At 46.3% G+C, this 13,482-nt stretch overlaps 1 protein-coding gene across 2 annotated transcripts in view; it reads left to right on the forward strand.

Moving 5' to 3' along the window:
* Positions 1–13,482, forward strand: part of SLIT3 (slit guidance ligand 3) — a 627,330-nt gene that overhangs the window by 481,615 nt on the left and 132,233 nt on the right. For both annotated transcript variants that reach the window (XM_003936171.4, XM_010346663.3), the window contains exon 9: positions 3,943–4,084. In XM_003936171.4, coding sequence (XP_003936220.2) covers positions 3,943–4,084 — 142 coding nt within the window. The remainder of the gene's footprint in view (positions 1–3,942; positions 4,085–13,482) is intronic.

Here is a 13,482-nt window from a genome sequence, read left to right on the forward strand (position 1 = left end):
TGTGCTCTCAGTGAAGGCCACTTTCCTTACCAGGAGATAGGCTCACTCAAGGGCAGCGTGGGTCATGAGACCCCTGTAAGAGCATGCCGTGCAAGAGGAACACACATGTGCATGCAGACAGGGTCTCCCATTTCATCAAAGCTATAGAGAACGATCCCTTCTATCCCAGTATAAAATTGCTATTCCTCTTCCTCTGTTTCCCAGCTTATAGTCACATAATATGCTGGGTAAAAAGGTGTTTCCTTACTTTGTCCTGCTTGGAAATCCACTGCCCCTACCTTCTCCAACATGTGTGGTTAGCAAGGGGCTGGAAGGGATGAATTTAGAGCTCAGTAGAGTGCCTAGGACACCCTGGCCTGTGCAGGTGAGATGGGCTCAAATGGGCCCCAGGTGACTTGGACAAATGGTTTTGCCAGCATGGAAAGCTGTGGTGGAAAGAAGAGAGCTGCGGACAGAGTCCCATCTCCCGTGGCCGTTCTACCTCCCCATTCTACAGCTCATCCTACTGACCAGAGCCCAGGACCCTCAGAACTCAGGGAGCTCCCCTCAGGGCCCTTCTAGAAGGAACACTCATGTCTGTAGCTTTGTGACATTTAGCCTGTACATCTGCCGGGCTTCTGGGCTGGTGTCCTTCATGGACCATCTTCTCGTTTAGCCAAGACATGCTTATGGATCTATGTTTTGTATGGAGCCCTGTTTCAGGCACTGAGAGTACACCAGTGGTTATGACTGAAAAAGCCACCGCCGCTATGGAATTTACATTCCAATCTCAGTCCAGACAGGGAGTGAAGTCGTGGGACCTCTGCCATCTAGCTGTCTGCGGCCCACAGGGAAATGGGCTTGGTCCATGGACAACGAGCACAGGAGACTGTTTCTAGGGAAAATGAACCCATCCTTCAACTTCATTGTAAACCAGAAGTGTTATTTTTAAACAGGAAGGTAACGTCCTCACCATGTGTGAATGCCTGGCTGGTGAGCTGCCAGCCCAGGCTGCTATCAGAGGCTGTAATTACCACTGTTTCTCTCTGCGTAATTAAAGGTGTTGTTAGTGACCTGGTTAAGGAATCTTTTTCAAAGACTTTTTTTTTTTTTTTGCCTTGATAGCATCCCTTGAAATGTAACACATCCTACCACACAGAATGGGAATCACCCTGGAAAGACACAGCAAGTTCTCAGTGGAACTCAAGGCTATACCCTGGGTCTGGTTTAGAACAGAACTAATTTCAGCATAGAAGTCAGGGGGTACTTTTGGAAGAACTCCGTGGCAGAACTTCCACTGCCATTATAAGCCCTTGAATATGATATCTTTCTTTCCCCTTTTCCAACACACCCCATTCAAGTAATATTGTCATAGATCCAATGAGGGAGGGTCATCCAGTCCCTCCACCTGAACAGATGGAAAATGCAAGAGTTCAGACTCTCATTCCTGACATTTCCAAACAGGAGGGTGTCCCAAGTGTGGGGCTTCTTCCTGCCTTTGTCAGGTGTGCTCTATAAATTGATGTAGAAGGCCAGGCTTGGCAGTTTTCTTTAGGGAACACCATCTGAACTTCAAAAACCCTGACATCTGAGGCCAACTGCTCCCACCGTCCCTTGGATGTGGGGGATAGAATGGGAGCCTTTCACACTGTAGAATTCCCCTGGCTGTCTGCAAAGAGAGGGGGAGCAGAGGAGGTAAAGATGATGTGAAGTATTTTCATTCCCTCCCAGAAAGGACTTCAGTAATCATGCGATCCCGACTCCTTATGCGCTGACATGGTACTAAAACAAGCTCAGAGAGAGGTACTGTGACTTGCCAAAGGTCTTACAACTTGTGACAGAGCAGACTCAATAAAAACAAACATTACTAAGTGCTTACCCTGCGCCTAAAGACACCTTGGCCTTTAGACACCCCGTGTCTAAAGACGCCTCAGCCATTAGACACCCTGTGTCTAAAGACGCCTCAGCCATTAGACACCCTGTGTCTAAAGACGCCTCAGCCATTAGACACCTTGTGCCTAAAGACACTTCAGCCATTAGTTTCCTTTGCCTTCACAACAAAACCATGCTATGAAACAAGTATTGTTATTTTGCCCATTTTACAGATGGGAAAACTGAGGCACAGGGACATACGGATGAAGCGATAGGACCAGGAATCAGATAGAGACGGTGGGACCCAGAGCCCATACTCTCAGCCACACACACTCACTCATTCCAGAACTGAGGCTCATATAGGCTGGCTCTCTGTAATTGCCACTTTCTCAGACATGTAAAGGCTTTCCCAGTTTGGAACAAAGTCAGTATCACCACTTTTTCTAGGATTATGTTCCAGCTGGGAATGTAGTGTAAGTCATCATCTTTCCGGCATTTTCCATGTTCCCCATTAGATCCACTTGTGTGGTATCACTGGCAACTTTGAAGTCCATGTACCCTGGGCAAGAATATTTTCTCAAACATCCCCATGAAGAGGCCATATTTTCAGTTTTTGTTTTGTGTGTATGGAAGTGAGGTGGAGGGAAATAAAATCTTTGGTCATTGGGCTGGCGCTTTCTGGGAAGGCGAACGTTCTAAATTAAGCTGTAGATGTCAACTGAAGCCCCTGCAGGAAGAGTCACCCTTAAGGCCATGAGGACTACTGAATGTGGACACAGTGACCCTCGATTTTAAGCCCCAGCATCCAAAGAGGACACGAGGCTCAGCTGGTGACCTGGTTCAGCCCCAACAGCTAGACCCACTGTGACTTCCCAGACTCAGTTTCTCCAGTGAACAGGGACCAATCTAAAAATTACTTTTTCCCTGCAGATATTTTTTTGTGTTCTGTATTTAATCTACAATTAAGAGCCCCCAGCCAGAGGCCCCATGTCCAAGCAGTGCAGCAATCTGCAGACAACATCGAAGTTTGGTCTCAGTCTTGGCTCTTTTCCCTGAGAGGGCAATCTGAAAAGACATTGAAATAACCCCTGTTGGCCAGATCCAGCAGCAGTGGGATGAGGCCCTGGGAGGGATGTGGGGTTGAGCTTCTGCTTTGGATCAACAAACTCCACATTTGGAAAGCTAACCATGTGATTGAGAGTCTTACCTCACTTTGAGGGAACAGTCGTAGCATGAAAATGTTTACAACGTCTTTAAAACATTTGCATTTACTTCTTGTATTCAGGATTTAATGTGACCACCAGAGAAAGTTATTTAGATTCCTGGTGACTCTTTGAGTCTTGAGTTAGGTTAGTAATGGATATGTCTGTCTACGTTTGGCTTTCTAAATGAGCTCCTTGGGTACTATTTGCTTGGCTTTCTATCACTTTGCTTGAAATTCACACTGATTCTCACCTCAAACAAAATTAATAGCTGACTCCAAAATACATAGTAACTTACTCACCCTTTTTTCAGGTGAGACAGGTTTTATCTGCGTGTTCCCTGGACATAGAAGCCACTTGGAAATGCCTCAAATGTAGTTGCTGATAGGGGTATTAACACTTTGGCAATATCAATGCCCCAAATAGGGAGATTCTGCCACCTGGTTTCAATAGCCTTGTGGCTTGCAGCCGCTAGAGAAAGGTCTAAAAGCTATATTTACACTCAGCGTCCAATGATCAGATAAAAGCCAGAACCGCAAGGTGCACCCTGCGAAAGTGGTCCCATTGTATGCTCTTCAGATTCTAGCAGCGTATTTTCATGTGTGATTGACTCTGAAGGCCCCTGTTTTTCTGAAAGACGGAGGTGACAGGCTAACAGAGCAGGCGGAGCAACCCAGAAACAGTAAGGTCAAGGTCAGACTCTCTCCTCTTTGCTGAATATTTAGCCTGTGGCACGTGTGTCTCCCAGGTGAAGGGAGATGTCAGCTGGTGATGATTTCTCAGATGGCTGTCAGGTCATGTTGTGCCCTTGGGATGCTGGGTAAGGACACAGAAGCCCAGGCAGCTCCTGAAACTGACATAAGTTGACAGTTGTGTCTTGGCTCCACAGGCCCCCACTCAGAGCCCCCATCCTGCAACGCCAACTCCATCTCCTGCCCTTCGCCCTGTACGTGCAGCAATAATATTGTGGACTGTCGAGGAAAGGGCTTGACGGAGATTCCTGCCAACTTGCCAGAGGGCATCGTCGAAATGTAAGTGCCCCCATCTGACACCCCCACACCTGTCCCTGGCAAGTTCAGCTCCCTTTCCCAGGTAATCACCCACTAAGCCATCTTCGTGTGGGGCTGTTGAAGCTGACGGTTAAAAACACTCCGGAATCTCTTTGCTGTCCTTTGACACTTTCCCAGCTATGATAGCACAGTGATCAAGAGCACAGACTCGAGATCAGAATCAGCAAATTATAGCCTAGGGCCAAGGATGCCCACTGCCTATTTTTGTAAATATAATGTTCTGGAACACCTCCACATCCATTTATGTGTGTCCTTTCTATGGCTGGTCTCATATGGTCGTACTGAGCAGCTGCCACAGAAGACTGTCCACAAGGCCTGAAGTATGTTCTCTCTGGACCATCCCAATGAGTTTGCCAATCCCTGCCCTAAAGTCACACTGTATTTGTTTCCTGGCCGTACCATGTACTAGCTGTGTGACATCAGGTAAAATAATTTCTCTTTCATCTTTAGTTTTCTCACCTATATTAATGCGATAATTATAGTATGACACCTCAATTGGTCATTGTGAAAACTAACTGAAATGTTGCATGTGGAGCTCTTCATACAGTCCTCAGCACACGGGCAGGTACTGCATACAGTAGTGGTGGAAGTGGTGGGGCGTAAACGAATGATTCATTTCTTAGCTACCACTATCTGAGGGGGGGACTGAGCTCTTAATTATCTCAGATCTGATTTTTGTCCTGTAGAGTTGATCTTTTATAGGTAACGAGACAAGATTGTATATGTCTGTGTGTATACATGAATGTCAAAAATTCCAGTCAAATGTGTTTGTCCCCAGAGTTTGGCCTAGCCCACTCTCACCTCATACATTAGAAAATGGCAAGTATCTCGTTCTAGAATGAGTAGAGGACCAGTCAACACTGACCTCAAGATTGCTTTTTAAATAGCAACAGTTGCTTTCATTTTCTGCCTTCACCTTTAGTTGGCTTGATTTTAAAAAATCGTTACATGGAACCGGTCTACTGAAAACATCATTAGGTAAAATCCCTCCAAATAAGAGATACATATTTCCCTTCCCTCTCTGCTTTGTCATAATCTCCTTTCTTTCTTTTTTGCTCCTCTTTCTCTTCCCCTTCCCTGTGTATACGCTTCTGTTCCCAGTGCATTCCAGTAGATGGCCATGGACTCATTCATGTATTCATTCAGTAAACATCTGTTGTGAGCCCACTGTTTTCCTGTCATTGTTCTGTGCTTGGAAAGACGGGAACAAACAAAACAGACACATTTCTGGCTTTATAACACTTGCGCGTTAATAAAGTGGTGGAGGGGATAAGCAACAAAGTAAGTTAGATAACACGTCAGAAGGTAGATTCTATGGAGAAAAAGGAAACAGGAAAAGGACATGAAATAAGCAAGAGAACCAAATGGCTATCTAGAGGAAGAGTGTTTTAGGTTGAGGGAATCGCATGTGCAAAGGCCTTGAAGCTGGAGTGGGCCTGGTGCTCCAGAAAACCAGTATGGCTGGAGTAGAGTAGACAAGAGGGACGGTAACAGGGCATGAGGTCAGAGAGGTAAGGAGGGGCCACATCCTGCGACATTTGAAAGACTTTGACTTTACCTTGATTGAAATGGGAAGAAGCACGTGACTTAGCACAGTGGTATGGAGTCTTCGTTTCTTCTTTCTTCACCTACTTTGCCAGCTTTTCTTTGATGCCTTTACAGTCCCATTTTCCAGCCCCAGTAGACACAACCCCTGCCTCCAAACCATGTGGAAGGCAGGAGCTGGTCAGTAAGGATCCTTCTGCCTGCCATCCCTGCCTTCTGTGGCCCTCCGCCTTTCTTTCCACAAACACTGACAATTCATTCCCTTAGGGTTTTCATGCAACTCTCCTTGGTCCCTTGGTCCTTTGCTCTGGCTTCAGAGAGCTCTTCCTCCACGAAGTCTGCTTAGTCCTCACCTACCTTTCCTGGCCCTCCAATGGCCTTCCAACATGCTATCTAATCTACTCTAAATCTGTCCATCCTTACATCATTCTTCTTCTTTTCTATTCTTGCTGTCCTTCCTTTTGTCGCTGTTTCCCCTTCATCATTTTCTCCCTCCCTTGGTGCATTTCTCCCCTCTTCCCCTTGCTCCACCTATGGTCTTCCCACTTCTCTGCCTACCCCCATCTCTTTCTCCCCCCAGTTAACCCTCGATCCCCTTCCCTCTCCATCCATACCAGAATGGGCCTCTGGCCCTCCCACAATGGATATTCAAGATGGAATTCCCACCAGCCCTCATCTCATTTCAGATTCCTATGGATCATTCCTTTCTTTCCCTACCCCACCTTATAATTTTCTCCTTCCATCTGCCAGGTTTTATCTTTCCTCTTTGGCAGCCACAGACCTTCCCTTGGCCAGGTTCCCAAACTACAGTCTGACGGAAGAGTCCAGTCTAGGAAGCCAGGCTGTAGCTAGTGAGCCCACCCCAGCCCTTATTCAGGGGCTCTGGGCCTGCCACCCTCCTTCCACTTCACATCTCTCTGCTCCCAGCCTAGACCTCATGGGTACACAGCTCAGCTCTCTGAGAGAGAAATTGCAGATAACCACATCAGAGGTGGGCTCTGTGCAGACCAGATCATACCTGGAAGGTTGGACTCACACCTGGATGTGTTGAATTTTAAAAGCGACATTGACAAGCTAGAACAGTAATTGCCCAGAGCCTGTCTATTATGACTGAGTTTTTCCTGATATCAGGTAAAGTGCAAAAAATCAGAACAATGTGATATTTTTCTGTTGAGCAAAAGTATTCAGTTTAAAGGTGGATCCTCTAAGTTTTTGGACTTCCTTATTCTGTTATCATTGTTTTTAAAAATGTCTTTTATTTTACAAAATGATAGCCACTGAAGACAGAGTAGTCTGTGTGTGTTATATATACGTAATTATTGTATAATTATAATTTGTGTGTTTTATATAGTACACACAAAGAGATTACCATACTTAGCAAAATAAAAGGTCTTATCACCACCTAGTCTTCGAAATCCAAAAGTCTGAGAGTGACCGTCCTAGCTAGAGCATTTCCAGAAATAGGCAGAGATAAACAACGAAGAGGTTAGGAGTATAGACTGTGGATCCTGGCCGACCCACATTCCAGCTTTGGCTCTGCCTGATAGCCGTGGGCAGATAACTTTTCTGAGCCTGGTTTTCTCCATTGCAAAATGCAGAGGCTAATGGCACCTCCTTACTGGTTATTATGAAAGTTAGGTGAGGGCCAGGCATGGTGGCTCACACCTGTAATCCCAGCACTTTGGGTAGCCGAGGCAGGCAGATCACGAGGTCAAAAGATCGAGACCATCCTGGCCAACATGGTGAAACCTCGTCTCTACTAAAAAGACAAAAACTAGCTGAGCATGGTGGTGCATGCCTGTAGTCCCAGCTACTAGGGAGGCTAAGACAGGAGAATCACTTGAATCCAGGAGGTGGAGGTTGCAGTGAGCCAAGATTGCACTACTGCACTCCAGCCTGGTGACAGAGAGAGATCCGTCAAAAAAAAAAAAAGAAAGAAAGAAAGTTAGGTAAATGAGAATAGTAAAATGCATCTGGCCCATACGATATACTGTGTTAGCAATGATTGTTGTTAGTTCACGTGGCAGCTACTACAACTATCACCACCGTCTTTATTAGGATGATGACAATGGTTAGAAGCCACATCCTAGGAGCTGGAGCTACCTACACAAGAGATTCCTCCATAAACATAGGTCAGTTCTTTAAAGGGTTATGGTTGAGAGAATAGATTCTGGAACTTGGCTAGCCACTTGCATTTTGACTTGAACCTGGGAGTAGCTCATCTTCATGCAAATGTACTCATATATGGAAATAAGGCTGCCGCTATGTATCGGGCACCACAGTCTACCAGATGGATCGCCCAGGACTTTTCTTGCTGGGCTTGCCTCCTCCTCCTCTGTGATAAAATGAAACTGAAAAATTAAAGCAGAGGAGGCAGGTCTCTATGGTTGGGGATAGGGCAGTTGGAAAAATGACATGTGAAAGAGAACCTGAGAGCGGGTTGGAGGGGGAACCTGCTTCCTCTATGTGCCTGGGGACCTGTGTGTTGGCCTAAAAATCTTTAAGCAAGGAAAATGCATCTTCTTCGCATGTGAGAGGTCAGCAGATGGGTGGGAAGATGAGAAAAAAGGGAGCAGAGAGTTGAAACAACAAGATGCACCCCAGGGTGAATAGGAGATATCTGATTTATCATTCCAAAGACATCCAAATGTGGCTGTTTTTTTCTTTTTCTTATCGAAAATTCCATCCCTTGTCCATGGCCCACCTATATAATCCAGATTCGTACTTCCTCCTTAGGAATGCTTGGTACCATGTTAGGCTCTCCACTCCCTCTTCTCAATCCTTAGCGACTAGTGATTCTCTTAAATTGCCTGAACCTTGGGAGGGGTTCTGTACTCCCCAACTTTAGGGGAAGGGGAAGGGGTTGCCTATCTCTCATGCAAAGCAGTCTTGCAGACTCTCTTCGATGTTTTCTAAAGCCAAGCAGCTCAGAGAAATGTGTGCTGGTGTCCCCGAATACTAGAGCCAATTCCTCTAAAAATAGCTTTCTTCCAGAGAACCCACAGTGAGATGATGATTCACTGCAGATTTTCTTCGAAACTGAGCTCCGACTGATGGCAACGTTCTCACTGCACCCTGTCGGTTCTCTGAACCAGCTCTGGCTTCCAGCAGGGATAGATGATGGAAAGACCCAGAAACCCACATGTTCCTCTGCTCTGTGGTCTTCAAGACGCTCTTATGAGCCTTCAAAAGCTCTGAAGGGACCATCTGTCCCTAGAGCCTCATCTTCTTCCATTTTTGCTCTGTATCTCCCCGTGGTGGTATCCCATGTCTCATATCTTCTGCTATGGAGGCTAAATGTCTTCCATGAAGAAAGGCTATAGACAGGTTTTCATGTCCAGTCATAAGTGAGAGCATCTGAGCTCTCACTTAGGTGGGGAAATAGCCCCAGTTTTCACCCTGCCACCCCTTAACCACATTGTCTCTCTGAGATAGGGAGGCAGCGGCTTAGCAATAGCAAATACTCTATTCTTACCAGCGACCAGGTGGTTTAAAGACACACAGAGAGAATTAAAAGGAGAACAAAACAAACCAGAAAACAGAACCAAAGGGCTGGAATGTTCTAGAAATCATAGACATCAGTGATTCTTGGATTTTCTGAGAGCACCAAGTTTCCATGTGAGGGACTGCCACATGGAAGGAGGGATGATAGGGTGGGATAGGAGCAGGTGGTACCAAAAAAAAAGGTAATCAGACAGAGTGGCTCGGAACAGAGCCTTGGGATCCATACTCAAGAGTTCGAATCCCTGTTCTGCCTCTTACTTTGAACACATTCCTTAGCATGTTCATGCCTCACTCAGTTCCCCATTTTGCTTAAAGGGGGTCATCATACCTACCTAGAAATCTCCCATGAAGATTAAATGACATAACATGGAGAAGGTGAGCACACTGTCTGGAATCGACTAAAAAGAATGTTAAAAGCAAAGCCCTGTGCACATGTACATGTATCTGTCATCACGGAATGATTTAGTCTCAAGTTCCCATGCAATTCTTCATACGTTTTTTTCTAAGACAAAAAAATAATTTCCTCTGTGGCATCTGAGCACATGCACAGAATAAGAAAAGCAAATCTGGCTTTGTGCTGTGACTGTACCTCTGCTTTCTGTAGGCGATGCCAGGTGTCTACACACAGCATGGGTTAGGAATGGCTTGTCTCAGATATGCCTACATTCCTCATCTTCTCTGTGGACCAGAATTTTGCTCTTGTTGCCCAGGCTGGAGTGGCTCAATCTTGGCTCACTGCAACCTCTGCCTCCCAGGTTCAAGCGATTTCTCCTGCCTCAGCCTCCTGAGTAGCTGGGATTACAGGCACCCACCCACCACCACGTCCAGCTAACTTTTTGTATTTTTCATAGAGATGGGGTTTCACCACATTTGCCAGGCTGGTCTTGAACTCCTGGCCTCAGGTGATCCACCCACCACAGCCTCCCAAAGTGCTGGGATTACAGGTGTGAGCCACTGCACCTGGTCAACAATCTACCTTTCCAAAAAACCATGAGGACCAATGGTAAAGAAAGAGAGAGGCCAGAAAGGGACTACCCCAGAAGGTGGGCCCAGAGCATAACCTGGAAAGGAAACTTCCTTTTCAGCCTTCTTCCAGCATAGGGAAGGATCAGGAACTGAACCTTTGGGGTCTAAGTTGTCTGGTCCAACCAGCTGGCCCAGGATGACTTAGAGGAAGAATAAGCATGGGATTTCCTTCCTTCAGCATGATCTGGACATCCTAACAAGTGTTCCCAAGTCAAAGAAGACTGAGAGACATGAGAAAGAGTTAAAAAACCACAAAAGTGGCTTCTAGGTGGGAGGCAGGATAGCTTAAGGGTTAAGAACACAGGCACTGTGTTCCAGCCTGGATTCAAGTTCAGGTTCCACAATTACTAGCTACCTGACCTTAGGCAAATTGACCTCTTTGTACCATGATTTCTTCATCTGTAAAATGGACATATTAATAATACTACTCGCTTCATAGTACTGTTGAAAAAAATAATTTGAGCCAGTGTGTGAGGATCACAGTGTCTGACATATCAAAAGCCCTCAGTAAGTGGTAGGTGTTCATTATATCATCGTCATCACCGCTACTGCCAATGTTTCCACATACTCCAGGACCTTTTAACCTTGCAGCCATGCCCCTGCCAGTCTCTCCGGCATCATGTCGACTTCTGTATTGCTAGAAATATATTGTGTTTAGTCACATGTTTGCAAATGACAGATCATTAAGGAAGCATCTGAGGAACTAGGGCAAATCAATACAGAGCACAAATGGCTGAAATCCCCATCAGATGTTCCCATTGTTTTTGCTGGTGCAGGAAGATGCTCAGATGTTTGATTTGTATGTTTGTTTTTATGCTAGTTCTATTTCAGTTTGCAGCCTGAAGAATGTTTGCCAGACAAAGAAAGACACATGTGCCAGTTAAGAGAGACCTAAATCAGCTATTGGCTTCAGACACGTCCCTAAATGTGACAGGTTTTGCTGATACGAATGCTTCTTTTTGTCCTTTCCACTGAGCTCTTCACACTGGGAGTCTGGACCTTTGCATCCTTGTTCTAGGCTGCAGGACTGGGCTAAGTGCAAAGCCTTTCCAGCGGTACCTGCTGCACAAAGACTGCATGTGAACACACACACATCTGTGCACACTCTCCAACCTTGCTCCCATGACCAAGGGCCATTTTCCCTGTGGACAAGCTGGAAAGGACTAAGAAAATGAAGGCACTTCCACTCCAAACGGTATTCAGCAAATCCTGGTGATTGAGAGTTTGGGCTTTGAAGTCAGATGAACTTGGCTTTGAGTCCTAGCTCTACCTCTCCCTGACTTTGTGAATTTGGGCAAGTGCCTTAACCTCTCTGAGCCTCAATATTCTTGTGTTTAATGTGGAGGTGGTAATAACTAAAAAGACCTGCCTCAGAGAGTGTCACTGTTAAGTTAGACAAACCGTGTAAAACTCAGCCTTGTGTCTAACATGTAAGCACTTGATTTATCTCAGCTCTTGGTGGTGGTGGTGGTTATGGTTACAGCTATCCTTTTCTTTCCTTTACATTGAAGGTACACAAACTGTTCACAGCCATGTTCCCACCCCAGACAAATTCCTGCTGCCTCCTGGGGCAGGGTTGACCCTCATCATGTAATGGCCCTGGCCCTCCAGGAGGGGCTGTGTGTTCAGCCAGTGCCTAAAACAGCCTGAGAAGCTGAGCGACCGCAGACAAGAATGAAACCCAGGCTAGGCATGGTGGCTCACACCTGTAATTTTAGCACTTTGGGATGCTGAAGCAAGAGAATTGCTTGAAGTCAGGAGTTTGAGACCAGCCTACCCAACACAGCGAGACCCCTGTCTGTACAAAAATAAAAGTTAAAAATTAGCCAGGCATGGTAGTACGTGCCTGTGGTCCTAGCTACTCAGGAAGCGGAGGTGGGATGATCACTTGAGCCCAGGCGTTCAAGGCTGCAGTGAGTCATGATCACACCACTGCACTCCAGCCTGGGTGATGGAGCAAGACTCTGTCTCTTTTAAAAAAAAAGAAAGAAAGAAGGAAAACCAAAGCCAGAATGAGCCAAGTGTGAGGAGTGCAGGATGCAGAGGAACATCTTTGCCAGGCTTAACAGGCTAGGCCTGGAATTCTTTATTCTTCGTTCAGAAGCCACACCTTTGCACTCTATTTGCATGTCTTATGTATATTCACCTCTATATCTCATTCTCTCTCGACCCCTCCAGCCTTTTCACTGAGTACCTGCTTCCGTGTGATATCTCAGTGTGTGAGCCCTGGGGCCCCAATCCCTTCAACTTTTCTGTGACTTTGAGAACATCTCCTTCATCTCTGAGCCTCAGTTTCTCCATTTTCACAAATATATAGAGGCAGCATATCCAATGGATAGAAACAGAGATAACAGTTCTTCCAGTTCCTGGCCCTGTCACTTAGGACAAGCTATTTGATTCCTCCAGGTTTTCTTTTCCTCATCTGCAAAATGGGGCCAGTATGGTTTACCTCACATGTGGAAGTATTAAAAGAGACAATCGACATAGTCAACTAGACCCCATAAATGATGGCTCCTCATGTTTATTATGGTAGCAATAAAATTTAGTTCTGTGATGCACCGTCTTGGGCTGGTCTCTATTACCAGATTATCAAACTCCTTGGGTCCAGTGTCACATCATGTTCGTTGATTTATCTCTCCCTTAATTCTTGCATCCATCATTACAATGGAGGGTAACTGATTAGGAACTGCATAAAGAGCCCACGGAGCTCACACTCAGTGCTGACCTGACTTGGCATAGGCTCACTGGCCTATAGCTGGGAGCAGTGGATCCTCTTGCAAAAGCTGAGAGGGTTGCCATTGTTGCAAACGGTGGCTTTCTCTGGAGGCATCATCCAGCCGAAATCCCTTGCCACAGTGGCAGGTGAATGACAGGATTCCTGGAGAGCACCCACCACCTGACCGGCAGCCCCAGAGATCCATGGGGCTGCTGCCTTGGCTAAGAAATCCCTACTGAACTCTGTGCTCAGCTGGAAAATGAGCATGTCCTTGGAAGTTCTCAGGCAAGGCAGGCTGCCTTGAGTCTGCTGTCTCTGTGGGTGGCTGTATCCAGTATCCCACAGTCCCTGAGACCCTGTGACAGGCTTTTGTGGCTCTCCATGAGCCAGCCAGCCAGGCCGCCGTCCAGCCCGCCTGTGACTGTGCTCCCTGTAAAGTGTACTCCCCACCCGCCTCCAGCAGGGTACAAAGGCATTGTTAATAGACCGTGGCAGTCTCATTTGTAGACTCTATTCATCCGGCAGCCAAGAATGATATGTCCTGATACTCCCTCTCTCCTCTCACCCG

Source organism: Saimiri boliviensis, chromosome 20 (genome assembly GCF_048565385.1).
Source record: "Saimiri boliviensis isolate mSaiBol1 chromosome 20, mSaiBol1.pri, whole genome shotgun sequence".
NCBI lineage: Eukaryota > Metazoa > Chordata > Mammalia > Primates > Cebidae > Saimiri > Saimiri boliviensis.